The sequence below is a fragment of the Camelus bactrianus genome, chromosome 16, assembly GCF_048773025.1.
Source record: "Camelus bactrianus isolate YW-2024 breed Bactrian camel chromosome 16, ASM4877302v1, whole genome shotgun sequence".
Classification (NCBI taxonomy): Eukaryota; Metazoa; Chordata; class Mammalia; order Artiodactyla; family Camelidae; genus Camelus; species Camelus bactrianus.
Window position 1 is genome coordinate 39,251,207 of NC_133554.1, and position 18,511 is coordinate 39,269,717.

Sequence of the window (18,511 nt, forward strand, 5' to 3'; positions counted from 1 at the left end):
GATTTGTTGGCTCCAAATTTCAATATCTTGTAATAACTCACGGTAAAAAAAGAATATGAAAATGAATGTATGTATATTCACGTATGACTGAAGAATTGTGCTGTACACCAGAAATTGACACAACATTGTACATGGACTATAATTCAATTTAAAAAAATCAAAATAAAAAAAAGAACCCCTAAAAAAAAAAAACTGCAAAATCAAAGTGAATAAATATTTTAAAAGATAGCTGCAGAGAGATTCACATCTACTAGTTGATCATAATTAAATTCAACTCTTATATAGTTATACATATAAACATGGTATAATAAAGATTCCCAAGAATACAGTGAACTATTTTTTTTTCTTAATAGAGTTCAGAATTGCAATAATCCTTCACCTATTGAAACAACAACGACAACAAAATGTATATCCTGTATGAGAAGTGAGGCGCGTTTTGATGTGTTCGCTGTGACATAAGGTATTAGGAAGGTCCTGGGGTGGTGTGAGGAATCTGGAGAAGGGCAGGGGACAAGTGCTCACCTCCCAGCTGCTCTAAGAGCAAGTCCACAGCAGCCAAGGCCTGCACTGCCAACCTCCCCACGGCAGCGGGGCCTCTCTGGATTTCTGTATCCCAGGTTTAAACAAAGCCCTGAGGGATGCCTGCCCAGCAGGCTGAGCCACCAAAGCTCTGGGATCAGGGAGAACAAAAGCAGAGGGAAAGCAGAGTGCTGACAGGGCCAGAGGCCATCGGCCGTGGGGCTATAAAGAGCAGGGCCGCAGAGGAAGTGGCACCAGATGGAGACCCAGACTGTGCAGCAGGAGCTGGGTGAGTAAGGCTCTGGCGGGTGTCCTGGTCCTTCTTTTCCTTCCCCTGCAGAGACAGGCTCAGGAGGGGGCCCCGTTTTCCTGCCTTGGGGTCAGAGCCTCCTGGGATGGTTGGAAAAGACTAGGGGACTCCAGGGGGAGGCTGCCTTCTCTTGCTACTCCAAGAGAAGTCACTTAAATGACAATAACCACTGCCCTAGCAGCCATGGCTGGGAGAGGGCACGGGACCCCAAGAAATGACAGGATCCTGGGGCATAGGGAGAAGGTTCGGGATAGGAGCTCAGAAATGCTTATTCCGAGGTTCAGAATGGAAGGATATATCATTGAGTTTACCCACATCAGTCACTGGGCCAATGCTAGCCAGAGGGAAAGGCCATGAAGGGCTGTTCTGAGTTAAGAAAACGGATGCACACCTGCCTGTCTTCTGTCTTCCCTCCCTCCCGCCTTCCCCCGTCCTTCCTTCCTCTACTCTTCCTCATCTTTTCTGTCTACCTCACTGCTCTGAGCCTCAGTATTCTCCTCTATAAAATGGGGATAATGACAGCACTTACCTCGTAGGCTCATTTTGAAGATCAAGTGTATTATTAATGCATGTAAAGCATTTAGAACAGGGCCTGGCATGGAGGGAGCCATTGTTAAGCATTAGCTATTATTATCCTCGTCTCTTCTTCACTTTCCTTCCATAAGTCTTTTTCAGTGCCACCCATCTCCCTCCTCCAACCCTCCCCACCCCAACATGGGCTCAGCACAGTGCTACATCAGTCACTCAGGAGACCGAGGCCCTGCCATTGACATGTTTGCCCAGGACGCATTCAATAGGAACACAGATCAGTACTGTGATGAGCGCTGGAAATCAGGAGAGAAAGCAAGTCACCACAGGCTGGGGAAAGGAGCAAAGTCTTAGGAGGCAGAGCCAAGGCCAGGTAGGTCCAGGAGGCAGAGAAGTAGGGAGGGAAAGGTAGCATGGCCACCCACAGCTGGTCGGTTTGAGGGCTGCGGGGAGCCAGGTGAGAGTGAGATCACATACTAGTAATATGAAGGGTGTGGATAGATGGTTGCCAAGGAGTTTCTGTTGGGGCATGGGAGACTGAGGCAATGCTGCCACCTATAGCGGGTGCCTGGAGGCAGGCAAGAGGATGAGAGCAACATTTATCAGGGGGGTCATGATGCCTGTGCAGTTCTTTACTGAAATGATTGCTTCTAATCCTTACAAGAATTCTGCACGTAGAAGCTTTACTGACAGAAAACAACTGAGGCTCAGCTAGTGAGAGGCAGAGCCAGGATCCCAACCAAAGTCTGTTTATTGGACTTCAAGCGTCTTTCATTTTCCCCTGTGTTCCTCACCACCCCACCCCCACCCCAGAGGCCATGACACTGGTGTGTGTTCTATCTTCCAGAATCCCTTCCAACCACCAAGATGGCTCAAACTAACCCCATGCCGGGGTCTGTGGGGCCATGGAAGGTAAGCTCATCCCCATCACACAAAAACAGGAATCCATCAGGGCAGGGGGTGTGATACTACCACAGAGCAGGCCCCAGAGCTGCGCTTTTCCATGGGGCAGTGACCGACCAATAAAACACCAGCTTGTAGGGGAAGGGTCCACGCAAAGTCCAGATGCTGTCTCAGAAAGAATCTCAAGATGCCCTATTTGGACAGAAGAAGGGTGACCCTGGAAGCCTATGATGGGTAGGAGATGATACCTAGTTTTCTAGGTCAACTCTCCTCCATACTGCTGAAATTATCTTAAAACAGAGCAGCCCGAGTGGATTATAACATGGAGAAACTGAGGACCCAGAAATGAGGAGAGATTTGCCACCAGACCCCAAATAAATGATTGGACCTTTGTCTCTTGACCCCAAACCTGAGGTTGGTTGTAATCATGGCCTGAAGTGGCTGATACTTAGCCACTGTTTCCCCCAACACCCTTACCCTCCTCATTGGGTCAACTCTGAGTCTGGTTCACAGCTTGGGGAGTTGTCCCCTAGCCAGATTCAAGAGCCAAGTTCTAGTTCAAGGTATGAAAGGGATTTATCACAACTTTCCCTTTACACTTTAGATTTCTATAGCAAGTGTGGCTGGAGAAGCTAAGAAATAATCCGCAGAGAGCCCCTGGGTCTCCCAAAATCCTGGCCTCTGGGCCACACTTATGCAGGAGGCATGGTGGAATAAGGGTCCACGAGTCTTTGATATGTCCACTGGGCCAGCTATTGTCTCTGGCAGACCATTCCTATCATAAGCCAATCCCCACACCTCATTCCTAGATTGGGCATGTGAACACCACCAACCAGTGGTATTACTTCAAACTCCTTCTTACTCTGTCTACACTGGACGAGATCTCATCAGGTATCCTGGGCTACAGCTAGTGATGGAAAACATAGGGTCAGACACAGGTGAAGATATTGGCCTGGGCCTCTGTTTTTCCTGATGTACCACATTCCAGCTCTGTTTTCCCATTAAATCCCATTTCAGATAACCATCTATGACCAGGAGAACTTCCAAGGCAAGAGGATGGAGTTCACCAGCTCCTGCCCAAATGTCTCTGAGCGCAGTTTTGATAATGTCCGGTCTCTCAAGGTGGAATGTGGCGCGTGAGTATGGACCTCGGCAGAACCTCAGGTTCCTTATTTCTGGTTGCTTCAGACATGTGACTATAAAAGTAGGAATCAAGGAAGAAAGATGTTTCTCCAGACTCTAATCATTGCTGGGAGAGAAGCCTCCATACTGACGCAATCTCAAAAAACAAAACAAAACAAAACACTACTTGTGTAATTCAGTAACTCGAAGCTAAAAGAAACATGAATGAGACTCTTAGTGCCTTGGTACTCTGGGGGGTGATTAAAGAAACATATACCATGAGGCAGGACAGCAGCGGTAATCATTTCTGCGTTTCTGGAGACCACAGGCTGCAACCTGGGGTTGTCTCAGAACAGCCCCAGGCCCCTTGAGTTTTTCTTCCCTACAGAAAATCCATAAAGAGGAAGATTATCAAGCTGAGGCCTCTTTACAGCTAACTCACCTCCTGCATGTCCCAGAGCAGACACTGCTAGCTAATTTCTCTGTAAAAAGGAACTCAGTCCCAGGGCTTGGACCTACATTAGTTCCTAGTTAGTCTTCCAGCAGTGTCTTGGTGGTGGTTAATCTCCCTGGCGAGGAAGATCCTTTCTTGTTTTGTCTTCTTACTCTTGGCGGGTTAGTTGAGGTCATTATCATCAGCCTGAAAACATAAAGGCAAGAACTCTCCTTTGGCTTAGACAGAACTGGTTGTTCATGTAGATAGGCTTCCAGAGATTGTTCACCTCCAAAACTGAGCTCTTTGTAAAGTATTTTGTAAAGTATTTTACTTTAAGGGTCATCAGTAACTGAGACTTGGTTGTGAAAAATTGATCTGAGGTGTTTTAATAGATAAGGTATAGGTATGTATTAGATGTGCAGGAGGAAGGACCCACAAAGTGACAAGGAAACAAGAGGCTAGTTATCCATCAGCTATCTAGTCATGTCTTTGCCTCCTTTGAAAGAAGCCAGTACGTTTGGCTGGAGCCAAAGCAATAGTCAGTCACTAGACCCCAAACCTAGAGCCCCAAGTAGAGAATAAGGTTACCTGGAGAAAAAGGAAATATAACTTTAGCCTCACTTTGCCAAAACATACTACTCAGGGCAGTGAAGTAGACCTTTTCAGTGGATAACCCCAAAACAAATATTGCATTTATAAACCCACATAGTGTAACTGCCAGCTCATGCTCCACTTCTTGTAATAGATGTATTACTTTGTATGGCTCTATTGGAATTGGCTTGATATTTTACCCCACTATTAACATCTAACACAAAAGATGCCTTCTCCCTAAGGCCACATAAGCTCTGAACGCCATGAACAAACATCATTACTTGTCTCTGGCAGCTGGATTGGTTATGAGCATACCAGCTTCTGTGGGCAACAGTTTGTCCTGGAGAGAGGAGAGTACCCTCGCTGGGATGCCTGGAGTGGGAGTAATGCCTATCACATCGAGCGACTCATGTCCTTCCGCCCCATCTGTTCAGCTGTGAGTCCTTGAAATTTTCATTTCTGTGCCTGTGGTGGGTGGGGCAAGAGAGTGCATGTGGACTGACAATGTTATTTCCCATCAGTTATGCTGAAATGTGGCAGGAAGAAGGATAAAGTGTAAAAGAGAAAAGAAAAACACTGCTCCCTCTGTTTCTAAGTCTACCATTTGATTATTTTCTGCTAGATGGTCTTTTAATTAAGTAAGGGCCTTCTTACTTGGGTGGCAGGAAGCAGACACTCTAAAGCTCAGATCTTCAAAAGTGCAATCAGATAACTAGTAAGAGCACTTACCGTGTAGGAAAAGTAGATCCTTGACCAGTTAAATTTCAATCTGTGCAGGATTTTACCTAGGAATGGAAATGCCGAAGTAACCCTTTAGTAAATGGGGATGACTGAAGAAATAGGCAAATCTTTCAGTGTCTCTTATCTTTGATTCATAACTTTCTTGTTTCTAACACTAAGCATTATTTAATTATGCATCAGAATGGAATGCTTCTAGTCTTTGGAGGATTTCAAGCAGAAACAGGATGATCCCCCACCCCCAAGGGTGTGTCAAAAAATGATACCTATATTGAGTGAGGCTGGGCTAAAACCTTTCCAAGTATTTGTCTGTATCATGTGATTTTTCTCATGACTTTAGTTGTCAATGATCTCACCTTAAAGTCCCACCAAAATTAAAGTAGTAGAGATGGTAACTCAAAAGCTCTTGAACTAAAAGTATTTATTTCCCTAACTGGATGTGTTCTCATCTCACTTTAACTCCACTTTTCCCGCCTCTAAGGTATAATTTACACATAGTAAGATACACAAATCCTAAGTTTATATCCTCATGATGGAATGTATTTGAAAAACATGTATTTCCATGTAACCAACAACTTAATCAAATATAGAACAATCCCATCACCCCATAAAGTCCCCTGGTGTCACTTTCCAATCAATTGCTCCTTTCTACTTTCTATTACTAGGGCTAATTTTGCCTACTTTTGAAATATCATAAAGGTTAGTCCCTGCCTTCTTAATGCTTGTGTAGTCTTCATATACCCTACTGGACATTTACGTTGTTTCCAACACCGTGCATGCACACACACACGCATGGGCTTACTTTTCCTATTAATTTGTGGGAACTTTTTCCATATTAATATTAATCCTTTGGTTAGCTATGTGATGCAAATATTTTTTTCTGCTGTCATACTTCCTTTCAGCTGTCTTTTGTTGTACTAAGGCATTTTATCAGTTATTTGTATATTTTGTATATGGTATGAAATTGGATTAAAAAGGATTATGAGTAATTTTTAAAAATCTCTGTATTGCCTGAAATATTTTTACAACTAATGATGTACTTCCTTCTGTAAATCAGGAGTTTTGAATTTGAAAAATGTGGTAAAGAATTACAAAGAATGCCTTAACCCTGGTACTAAACTTCTTTTAATTTCTGTATTACAGAATCATAAGGAGTCTAAGATTACCATCTTTGAGAAAGAAAACTTTATTGGACGCCAGTGGGAACTCACTGATGACTACCCCTCCTTGCAAGCCATGGGTTGGTTCAACAACGAAGTTGGTTCCATGAAGATACAATGTGGAGCGTAAGTGCAAAAACATAGCTGGAACTCATTCCAAAGTACCTCTTGTAAAATGTAAGCTTTGTGAATATTAATACATCAATGGTCATGTCTTACTTGATTTCATACATTGATGTCATATTGGCATGACTGTCACATTCTAGTTATGAGTAATTTTGATTCTAAGGTTCTTGGTATCAGCTACCACTTAAAGTCAGTTTTTCCTACCACAGACATTCCTCTACAGAAGCAGCATTCATGTTAACTATTCTTGTCTCTTTTTTAATAATGAAGGTTAATTTTCAGCTAGTTGTAGCCATCTGCTCACAAATGGTACCTAGCACATTTAGGATGGCTATTGTTTTCTAAGCCTAAAAGTACTCCATATCATTGTCTTGAGGAAAGAGGCTCAGGTTTTAGGGTTTTGACCAGGTTCCTAACTAGTTTTAATAATCCAATATGTTTGGGTTTTCTAGCTGGGTTTGCTACCAGTATCCTGGATACCGTGGCTATCAGTATATCTTGGAGTGTGACCATCATGGAGGAGACTATAAACACTGGAGAGAGTGGGGTTCTCATGCCCAGACTGCCCAGATTCAATCGATTCGCCGTATCCAACAATAGTGGATTAAAAGCTCCAAGTAAGAATTCTTCAAGCATGAGACCTTGCTAAGCAATCTAGAATGAGTTTTATGTTCTGCTCAGACGTTGCTTTCAAATGTTAGCTGCTGAAATCCACAATAAATGTCATTACAAAAAAAAAAAACAACCCAACTTTGTAGACTGAATTAACTACCTTGCTTTATAAAATCACACTTACAGGGCTGAGAATTTTTAGACAAGCTTCAAATAAACCCCAAATTCCCTTGTGTCCTTGCAAGTCACTTACCAGGCCAAGGACAATGATTCCCTATTTCAAAGAACACTAAAGCATATAACCCAAATGTATCAGTCTACATAGTGACAAACACACTTTTGGTGAATGTTTTTGCATCTTTCCTCATCCCCCACTCTAGTAATGTTGATGTTAGCACTGCTTTTTTTTCACCTTGTGACAAAGCAATGCTAAACAGGATGTTTCCCATTTATGTACTGCCATATTGCTTAACTGCTTAGTTCTTAATTTCAATTGAAAGAACATAAAGTTCAGTGTCATGCCAAAAAGCAGGATAGCTGCTCTCACAGCTGAGTTTTCAATATATGTGCCAATTCCAAGCACCTTAATAACCTGTATAATCACAAAAAAAAAAAAAAATCCATGACATAAGACCATGCTACTTTAGGACTTAAATTATTTGTACATCTGACCCTTTAAAAAATATCCGTGTCATAATCTTAACTTAGTTTTCAGTAATTTTTTTTAAATTAAAGCACACAAAAGATAAGACAAACACCTCAGAAACTTGAAAATTTTTTATTCAACAATGTACACTTATTGTCTCTTAATTTGATCTACAAATTTCTCAAGTTTTTTTTTCTGATAAAATAAGTAAATCTGGGTATGGATGTAGAGTGTTTGTAATTTATATTTTTAAAACACTGAACATGAAGTAAGACATCAATAAGGAAGATCATCACATAACTGACACTTCCTCAGAATCCATGACATCAGAAACAGCTATGGCAAATATGTAAGCATTCAGCAAAAGGGTAAATTTCTAGCCACTGTTCTTATATCTAGAAAATCAGCCTATCTTTTTGACTGGGCAAAACAAACACTGAAAATACATTTTTTTAATTGGGAGAGGGAAGGAAATATATCCTCTAACATGGTTATAGCCTGCTAGTTGTCCTTTCCCCCAGATTAAGAGGTAACTCAGCTCCTAAGTGCTGATGCACACAATACACAGAAATTACTTTGCTCCTCTAATATGTTCTAAGACTGAACATGTGATCTACTGACAGGTGCTGAGGAGTAGCCATAGCCATCTAAGATGATGCTACACTCCTGCATTCATGCCTTTTAAGGCCATGCATTACGGGCCACCTCTTAAGTCTTGACAGTAGACTTAGCTTTTAACTGTCACTCAGTGAAGATACAGAAGGAAGGGTTTTGCTGTGTTTGCAAATCAACAACATACATCAGGAGCACACTTAATGACAGAGAAGTAATCCTACACGTAGGAAAAAGCTATAAAATGTAAATACTTCTTTATCTAGGAGCAGATGGGAAATACCGTTAGTATTATCTCTACTTAATAAACTTATTAGCCTCGTCTAGAAAGGTTCGGAAGAGAATACAAAACAATCTTTTAAAAAGATGATTTGACAAAATCTGTCCAGTACATCTACACAAACTTTTAAGTACACATACATGTGAAGTAAAGCTATTTAGTACATGCAGACTGCAGCAATTTAACCAAATTAGCCCAATTTTAAAATTTGCTCTAATAAGCTTGGGCAGTTTTTAAGATACGTATTATCTTTAAAACAACCTGTGCTTTGATCTTTAAATGAATGATTCTAATGAAGTCAATCATTCACTGAGTAAATCAAATTTATGCTAAAGCAAAGGTAAAAAGGATATCCTACCTTTAAACCAGGTTTAAGACATAAATTGTCACAGAACTCCATGTGGCAAAGGTTCTTCATTTTTTTTTTTTTGGAAACTGCACTGTTTTTATTTTTTTTAATTTTTTTTCCTTCCTTCATTTCAGTTTCAATTACTTCCCATTTCTATCTGACCAAATAAACCAAAAGTTCACTGAAGAGTATCCAAGAGTTTGTAAAGCTGATAAAACTGCCCTATTTCAAAAAAGCCCTTTAGAAGATACAAGTCAAGCTCTCATTTAAACCTAAGTTATTTATATAGGTGCCAGTTTTCCTCTCTTCTAGTCCCACTGATGAGCTAGCCCAGAACTGTAACTTTGAGTCATGTTTCTAAAGATGGTGAAGCTCAGAGCAGCAAATTAACAAGGATAGGTCACTTTTGGTAATGACACACAAATTGAACTTTCAAAACATGTGCATAGCTTTATTCATCTACTTAGATCTAACCTTTTCATGGAGCTTCGGGAAAATTCGAGTGTGCAAAATGCATTTCTAAAACGTAATGCAAGCAAAGCTTTTCACATTTACACTGGCAGGAAATACAGAGAAACTAACAAGTCACAGTAGGGAGAGTTCAGATCTTTTTTTTTTTTTTTTAATGACAATTGCACAGTTCATTATTTTGAGACAATTGTTGCAGACATAAATAATTAAAATTTTCTAAGCAAGGTGCTTTAACAATAAAAACTTTTAAAGTTGGAAAAAGCCAATAACTTGGATCATAGCTCACATAGAATTCCAAATTAAAGTGGACTCCATTATCTCCCTAGATTTTGCAAACAATGCTTTTTATAACACTTTACAACACTAAAGGAAACAGCAGGCTGAAACTCTTCAAAGCACACAAGAAATGGTGTCATCACATTACTTGAAGGTGCTAAGGGGAGAGAAAAAGGAAGTGAAGAATGTTCTTACTATTTCCCACTACAGAACAGCCACTAACAGACTTAGGGATTAAAACAAAAACAAAACCAAAGTAAATTAAATCACTTTCCCAGTTTATAAAATAGTTCCAGTTTGTGACAAGATCTATAACTTTTAAACAGAGAGCACCAGTTGGGCGATAGAATGAGCATTCCATACTGCATAAAAATTCGTGAGGTGGTAAGAACCATCAACTATCTCAGGCATGGCCTTTCCAATTTTTTTTTAAATATACATGCAAGGCACATTGATATAAAAATAGATCTCTGGCCAACAAATATATTAAATAAGCAAATTAAAATTTTGGCTTTGCAATATTGGCAACATCAAAATATAACCAGATAGCTTTGGACCACATCTTTCTCATATTCCTCCACCCTGTTTGGTGTTTTTTCCTCCATCACATTGGGCTCAATCTCCTTCAAGTTTGATTATGTGCTTGAGAAATGACTTTTACTCTTGTCAAGTAGCATTCTACTAAAGTTTATCTTCACTAAGCAAAAATAGACTAGAGAAGCAGAACAGTTGGAGTTTTGATTGATTCAACTAAATTAGATTGGCTTGGGGCATCATTATTTCTCCTCTGTATACAAACAAAAAAAAATTAAGTCCTCAGATTATATAGTAGACAATTGTTTTCTTTCTAAAAGATAGATCAGCAACAAACCAACGATACTACTTCTTTCAAGCCATTCCTTCCAACTCCTCCTTTTGAGGCAGAGAGGGAAAACAGAAGCAAAATTAAGATTTAGAATATTTTCAGTAGTAGAAGACACTTTAAGGCCAAAAAGTGTAATACTAACAGAATTTGTATTTTCTTAAGTTAATGTCCTTCACAGGCCAATACCATAAATAATTACTTGTACTGATTACCTCCAAAAGAGAATTTTTAAATTCATTCACTTTTGTTAGTGGCTGTGCTACAGGAAAGGTATCAAAGCAACCTATAAAGGTACGGTTTATAGTAATGTAAAAAGTGCATCACATTCTTGATTTTCAGTTTCTCATAGCAGCAGCAGGATTAATCCAAGACAGAAATAATTGTTTTTTCATTCTAAAAATGCAACAATACCTAATGAAATGTATTCAAGATAATGAAAGGACCCTCCTCTATAGAGGATGAAACAAACTAACAAACAAGGGCAAACTAAAGGCATTCACTCATATTTACATATTAAAACCATTTTTGTTAACATCAAGTCTTTACAGCTAGCAAAAGAAATATTTAAGAAAACAGACATTACTAAAGCAGTATCCATTTTTGGAGCCTTTGTTTAGCACCTGAGGAAAAAAGGATATATGGAAAGCTATATAATTTACCTCAAGTTGGTTTGTTGGTCTGTAGAGTAAAACTCTTGATATGCAGCGAAAGTGAAACTAAACTGGAAAATAAATGTTTGTAGCTACTTTAATAAGGCTGTTAGAAAAGGGATACTGCAGTATTATAAGATGGCTTTAGAACTCTGGACATAAAATTTTATGGATAGGGAAGTCTGAATCAGCAATCCCATATGTGAGGATGGCTGCTCTGTAAGTTTCCAGCCCATCATTGCTATTTGACACTCCTAGTAATGCAAAAGCAACAAACCATTCATGGTTCACCGGGTGTTTCTATTGTGCAGACTACTTTAAACTCTTATTCGCGAGACCCTTTTCGAGTACCAAAAGGGTGTGAACTTTAATTTAAACCTCAGTAAAGTAGTGCTTTTGAACGAAGCCAATGATTCATCATTCATTAAACCAACCCAGGGTGGTCCTGGTTCTCACACATCTCAGACTGATGAATATTTAAAAAGCAACATTTTAAGATACTTAAAGCAGAAGCCCATCTTTCTCACTATAAAAGAATCCTGGTGCTCTGTCAATTAATTAATGAAAGTAACGTTGATACTAAGAACTAACGACAACCTATGTGTCTCTGCAAACTGAAGAGCAGCTATTATTCTTCTAGTTTTGTCCTCTGTCCCTCCCCTTTAAACAAATATCAACACTTTGCGGGGAAAAAAAGATGAGCAAATTCTACCTTCTTTAAAATACAACAGTAAAATTATGGGTAGCGGTATTAAGACACTGCCTGATCAGAATCTACATCAACTGTTGCAACATCAACAGACCTGATGAGAACATACATTTGTCCCAATATAGTGTGTTTCATAATTAGCACAGGATATAAGAGGGATCATGTGTTACTTGAAGATATGGCCCAATGGTATAATGATACCCATAATTCTAGGAATTTGGACTTTTCATCTATTTCTCTGAGGAAGAAAGCCTTCAAAGGATGACTCCTTCCTTGTTTAGTGGAATTTAAAATCAAGTAAAGTCCTCTTCCAGATTTCCTTGACTGTGGCCATTTGGTATACGACAATTTCACACTAAATGGCTTTTTTGTGTTTTAAAAAGTTTACAGCAAAAAATAAATCATTAGATGCCTTCAAATGAATTAGCATCAAGCCTACTAACAACCAAGCATGAAACTACTGCTGCTATGTAATGTTGTGTGAAGAAAACACATTTTATATTGTGGACAACACTCATAATTGAGCTTTATCATATTTTCCCTAGAAACTGTTACTTGAAAAAACAATGCAGCACTTTTTACTTCTTTATAAAGTTTTCGCAGATTCTGTGATGATTAGGTAAGCAGAGGATTAAGAACAGCAAATTCTAAAATGGAGAGAAGCTCTCCAGCCATTTACTTCAAGAAAAAAACTGGCATTAACAAATTCCTAGTTATTGTCTTTCCCCTCTCAGAAAGCAGAGGAGGAGGAAGGGCTAACTATAGATGCTGTAAATACACTGTATGTGAAAGCTCATTACTAAGGTCAGAGGAAAGGCTATGGAATTAACTTCAGTTCAGCAAAGTGGGGTGAATAAAGAGAAAGGTAAATACACCCTGTCTTTTGTGGGGAAGGGGAATTATTCAAGACATCTGCAAAAGAGTGGTATGTGACACAGAAGCCTACGATCAAGACAGATTTAAAAAGAAATCTTCACCCATAATTAGTATCTTCATAGCTATTAAAAAAATAGGTCATGATTTCATTCTTAGTGCCATTTTTCAAATACTACCCTTTTAAGGATTAAAACCACCTGACTTTATTCTGTGTAATGAAAACAAATGGCACAAAATAAATACAAGTTCATTCTCTGAATACTAATACAATGTCTTACACACATTCATTTACTAATTTTTAATATCTCCTTCTCTCTCTCATACACAAGCATTCAACACACACACACAGAAACACACACCTTTTCAGTCTTTATAATGGAGGGATGTTAAAAATCCCCTCTAGACTGTATTTGGTTTATGCTACAGTACTAATACTCTGAGTTGAAGAAAAATTCTTTATACCGAACAATAACACATCAATGTTATTTAAATGTGCTAAATTAATCACAGCTGAAGTTTAGAAGCTTACACAAAATAATCAGAAAACAGATCAACTCTTAAGTTTTTTTTTTTTTTAATAAGTGCTCTGTAAGGAATTGTGTGAGGACCTAGGAAGAAAGATTGCGACAAGTAGAGTTAAGTGTTACCAAACAGCACAAAGGAGTTATGTTCCCAAGTCCTGCTTGTACCTAGGCAAATAAGCCCATTCACCCAATGCCCAAAAAATACTGACAGTTAATACGATGGGGCACTAGGGTTTCCAGAAGGTTAAGAGACATTCCTAACTTTATACCTCTAACCATATAATCAAAGAAATTTCAGTGGGGAAATCAAAGTGAAATGTTGCATCGTTTCATTTAGAAGTGAGACTCTCAAAAACCTTTGGACAAACAGAGAAGGGATACATTCTTTTTGGCTTCTCTAAACATGGGAGGCCTAAGCGGTATGTTAAGGAAGCTGGAAAGCAACCTCAGCTTTCAAAAGATATTTTAAAGTAAGTGTTGCTTCTAAAGTAAAAATTCAGATGGGGGCTTTTTTTTTTTTCCTTTTAAAATATATATTCATTCAACCTCTGTATGTCACAAACCCAGAAAGTTTCTTGTGAGTTGTGAGACAGAAGAGCTTTCAAATTCCAGGAAAACAAAATAGATGTTTTAAAAAAGGAAGGGGAGGGGGGCGGGGGGGAAGAACCTGGCCCTAAGGCGACAAGTGGTTGGTTACACAAGGCAATTGAACACACAGCAGAACTTTAAAACCTATAAAACAAACTGGAGTCTTTTTTATCCTTTAATCAACCTTGTATCTTTTTTTTTTAACCTTTTGAAAATTTTTATTTAAAAAAAAACACAAAAACACAGACTTCTTTCACTTCAGTATGTGGTATGATGCATTTTTCCAGTTTGTTCAATGCTTTAAAGCTCAAGGATGCCTCTGCTTTCAATTGTACATGGGCCTGAAGCATCCTAGCTTTTGGCAAGCAGGCAGGAGACTCAACAAAAATCAAAATAGAACAAGGCAGACTAAATGCAGGGCACATCTGTAAACATATTATACATTTGAAAATTACAATATCAGTAAAAGTGATACAGTTTACAGGTGAAATGAAACTATCTGGAACTGGCCTACCACAAGTTTCTGAACCTGGACTGATACAATAAGTTATTATATATATATATTATGTATAAAAGTTTTGTTTACATCAAGTGGAATTGGCAATCCATGCTTATACTTTTAAAATCTAAGCAGGGCAGAAATCCAGACTATAAAGATATTTTCTCTACTCTATGCCGAGTCCAACAACTTCTTTCACAAACTACTTATTAAAAGCCTCAAATAATCAACAAAACAAGAAAACTCATCCATACTACAGTCGCTCAAAACTGGACATTTCTTACGCAAAAGGGTTGAGCAAAAGTAGTTACTTTCTCCCCAAATACCTAAGGGGATCCAGTCTACTTTTATTAGAAGACTACATCTCTCTATATAAATGCCCTGCTATTTTAACCTGTATTTAACATACATGGATATACTAATTTCGGTGTGTGTGTGGTGCGATGCTATCTATGTCAGGCCAGAGAACTTGTTTTTATGCCACTAACATCACCCAATCTTAAATTGGACCCTTAGTTTTTGCACACACAAAAAAATTTATTTTAGCATGCTATATACAAGCTGCAGTGCAACAGGATGGTAATGTGATAAGACAGGGCTAATGCTCTTCTCTGCCCAAAAGAAAATTTCCAGAATTTCACATTATTGTCCTTAAAAAACCCATTTGCTCTAGTAATAAAATATATTTATTAGAATATAATTAGAAGCTAATAAGCTCAGAAGTATAGTTTGCATGAAAACACACTTTCTATAGGCAGGGTTTATTATCTCCTTACTGGCTAAAAACATGAAGTTTTATAGTTTTCATGGACTTTTTTCTTCCCCTTTTAAGATATATCTGAGAAATTAAAAGAATTTACAGAAAGGTACGGAAGTTTTTCTTCAGATGTTTGATGAAAAACAAGAAAAACAGCACATTTAGTGTTAGTGACAGAGAGCAAGTCTGGAGCACCTACAGTTGAAAAGCAGAATATATTTTTGCTCCCACTTATACAATTACATTAAAATATGGGCACAGGAATATTTTTCCATGTATTAAGTATCTAAAGCCAATTGTTTGTTCTGTAACTTTTCTTCAAATGACACTTATGGATTTTTTACTATTAAAGTCCAATATGCAACCAAAGTCAAGTGAACTATGTACCACCAACTATTCCAGAATTGTAGAACTTCAATTCCCTCCCCTTTTCCCACCCCACAAAAAATAAAAGGAAAGAAAAATATTTCCCCAACACCCCACAGAGGCTGCTTAACTCCTGGCAAGACATGCAAATCATATTAAAAAAAACAAAAAACAAAAAAAACCCCACCCCTGCAAACTTCAAGGCATTTATCCAGCATTCTCGCAGGGCTCAAAGTATAACCAAAAGATCAAGGGAAGAGTGGGGGAAAATGTTGAATCATTCTGGGTTCCCCATGATTAGTGTATCACTTTAGTCACAGAACAAGATAGAGATCTTTTAAGTGGATTTGCCTTTCCAGTGGGTCATTTGTTGCCCAAGTTGATGACAGCAGGAACTTTAGAACCACGCTTGTTAATAAGTCCATATTCATTAATCACTTGCATTCACACTTAAAAACAAAAACTAACAAAAGAAAAAAAAAACTATTCAGTACCGAAGATTAAATAACCATGTGTAGTCTCTTGAAATAAATTTGATTCCTTAAGAAGTCTAATTACTTTCAGTTGCCTTTTTTTAAATAACTATATATATATATGTATATATATATATTTGTATATATTATCCTGTGATTCTACTTATGGTTCCTCTGCTGCGTTGAAGATCTAGGAGCATAAAAGCCTTGTGTCCCCCATGAACGGTGGCTCTAATGCTGCAGAAAGGTTACAAATAGGCAGTCTGGTCCTTCATTGATCTGGACTATCCATGGCTTCATTGTAAGTGATTATCCTTTTGGGATCTGGAGGGTTAAAAAAGAAATACATAAATAAAAAACAAGCTCTAGAATCTTCAAATGCCCATGTTCAAAAACCAAATCCCAAAGAACCATCATCATTTAAACTTCCCCTTTTATGAAAACACAATTTAAAGATCATTTCCTCTTTGTATTAACACAAGTGTGATCCACTTTTTCTTAACCCAATAAATAGTTCACTATCCCAATGGATTCCCAGAATCAGGGTCTTTCTTCTAGCCAGTGAGGGGCCCCAACACCTACAGATTAGAGGGTTGAATTCAGTTAACAAGGATAATTTGTTTCTTCTGATTATAAAATGAAAGTAGCACAACTGATAAAAGCAGACAAAGCTTAAATTTGTCAATGATTCAATACTAAAATAAACACTTTGATTTATTTTCTTCTGTTCTTCTTAGCAAAATGAAGTTAAAATTTATTTTAACCAGTGTGGATTCTCTAGTAAGGAACTGTTCAAGTAGCACATAGCACCAAAAACTTCAGATTAAATTAAGTCTGCAAAACTACCAATTATGACTTATTTCTTCCGTCTCATTTCCCATACACCACTAGACTTTATTCTCAGCAGTAGCAAAAATCCGTGGATATCCTAGGTTCAAGTATAAAACAGTTACAATGTGTCTGGGCAAAGACTTCAGTGCTATTTTAAATTCTTAATGTTCATCTGTATGCTCCCCTCTTCTGGAGAGCAAAGATCTTATTACATACTACTATGTCTACCTATCCTAAGAACTTTTTAAAGTACACATGCTTTAATGAAAAATAGGGAGCCAATAACTTGTCACCTAACAGAAAAGTATAAAGGCCTGAAAATAATATTGAAGAACTCCAGCTCACCTAAGCAACCAATCTTAGTCCATAAATAATACAATATCCTTTTTGGGACTCCAAGGGACATCCACTAGCAACTTGCCATGGAGATGATGATGCTCATTCTCAACAATTAATAGCCATTTTGGAGGTAGGTCTACATTTGCAGGGTATATTTGATAGTCTATATTTTAAAAATTTGTTTCAGTTAAGAAGGTACATAGAAAGCAACTCAAAATAATCTAAGAGCTTGCTAGTTACCTTCAGGCCACAGCTCTCTTGACAAAAAAGACCTGGCCTAAGGACAAGAGAGAAGGTGGAAGAAGCAATGTTGGAAAATCAAGAAAACCTACTTTCTAGTCTCGATACTTTCTACCTTATATAATTACCTCTCTGTGTCTCAGTTTCCTAATTTGTTTTGTTTTTTAATTTTTTTTTTTAATTTTAGGGGGGAGGTAAGTTAGGTGTATTATTTTTTCTAATGGAGGCACTGGAGATTGAACCCAGGACCTCAGGCATGCTAAGCACATGCTCTACCACTGAGCCTAAACCCGCCACCCCCACCTTCCTAATTTGTAAAACAAGAAAACAGAATTTCTAATGTCAAGTTCTGAAAAACTTTAGGAATTTCACAGCCATTTGAAATTCACTTATTTTAACTAGCAAAGTGGATGAGAAGTGGGATCCAATTCAATTACAGGATTATGAAAGCCCAAATCTATTACTGACTAACTCTCCAAACCAAAACTCACTTTATTTCAGGTATCCACAACTACCATATTTTACTGTATTTGTAAAGAAGGTACACAACAATCAGGGTAACCAATTAAAAGTTTTTGAAAATTTCAAATTATCCAGATGTGAATTATCTAGTCCCTCTGCCCTCCAGCTATTCACATCTCATTTATGGGAGTAAGGAAGCTAATTTGCTATTCTTTAAATTTCTAATCATCTTTTCAAAGAATATACAGTCCAAATAAGGTTTCTAAAACAGCTGATATTTTTCTAAACTATGAATGTCAGTTCTTGGGCTACCCCTTGTCTATCACACAAATACAGATAAAGACTGGCTGTAAGTGGAAACACTTATTCATGTTGGTTTCCTAGATTAGAAATATTTATGGTCTGTCTTACTTTCATAATCAAGGGAAAAAGATATTCTTGTTCTTCACGTAGCAGGTAAAGAGTACTTTCATATACATTCTTTTCACTTATAGTATTATCCCATCTTTAGCAGTCCTAGTATGGCAGCTAGTGCCCTTTGATTGTAGTTATTAAATAAGTCAAAATACAAAGGATATTTACTTCGTAGGCCACTATTCACATTATTCCGACCTCAAAATAATGTACAGTAATTAGTGATTAATACTAACATT

At 38.0% G+C, this 18,511-nt stretch overlaps 2 protein-coding genes across 2 annotated transcripts in view; one reads left to right on the plus strand and one right to left on the minus strand.

The window, feature by feature from the left end:
• The first annotated feature begins 476 nt into the window (after nucleotides 1-476).
• On the plus strand, nucleotides 477-8,024 carry CRYBA1 (crystallin beta A1). The gene is made up of 6 exons (XM_010958245.2): nucleotides 477-808; nucleotides 2,205-2,269; nucleotides 3,278-3,396; nucleotides 4,704-4,845; nucleotides 6,291-6,433; nucleotides 6,886-8,024. The coding sequence occupies exons 1-6, from the start codon at nucleotides 778-780 to the stop codon at nucleotides 7,031-7,033; spliced, it is 648 nt and encodes a 215-aa protein (XP_010956547.1). The 5' UTR covers nucleotides 477-777; the 3' UTR covers nucleotides 7,034-8,024.
• NUFIP2 (nuclear FMR1 interacting protein 2) overlaps nucleotides 7,808-18,511 on the minus strand; it is a 29,626-nt gene continuing 18,922 nt past the window's right edge. The window contains exon 4 of the mRNA XM_010958244.3: nucleotides 7,808-16,310. Coding sequence (XP_010956546.2) covers nucleotides 16,258-16,310 — 53 coding nt within the window. The 3' untranslated portion in view covers nucleotides 7,808-16,257. The remainder of the gene's footprint in view (nucleotides 16,311-18,511) is intronic.

What these genes read in the sequence shown, in the direction of transcription:
- CRYBA1 (XM_010958245.2), top strand. Translation starts at nt 778, where the DNA reads ATGGAGACCCAGACTGTGCAGCAGGAGCTGG. An exon ending in CTCAAGGTGGAATGTGGCGC is followed by an intron (nt 3,397 to 4,703) that starts GTGAGTATGGAC and finishes TGTCTCTGGCAG; the next exon opens with CTGGATTGGTTATGAGCATA. An exon ending in ATGAAGATACAATGTGGAGC is followed by an intron (nt 6,434 to 6,885) that starts GTAAGTGCAAAA and finishes TGGGTTTTCTAG; the next exon opens with CTGGGTTTGCTACCAGTATC.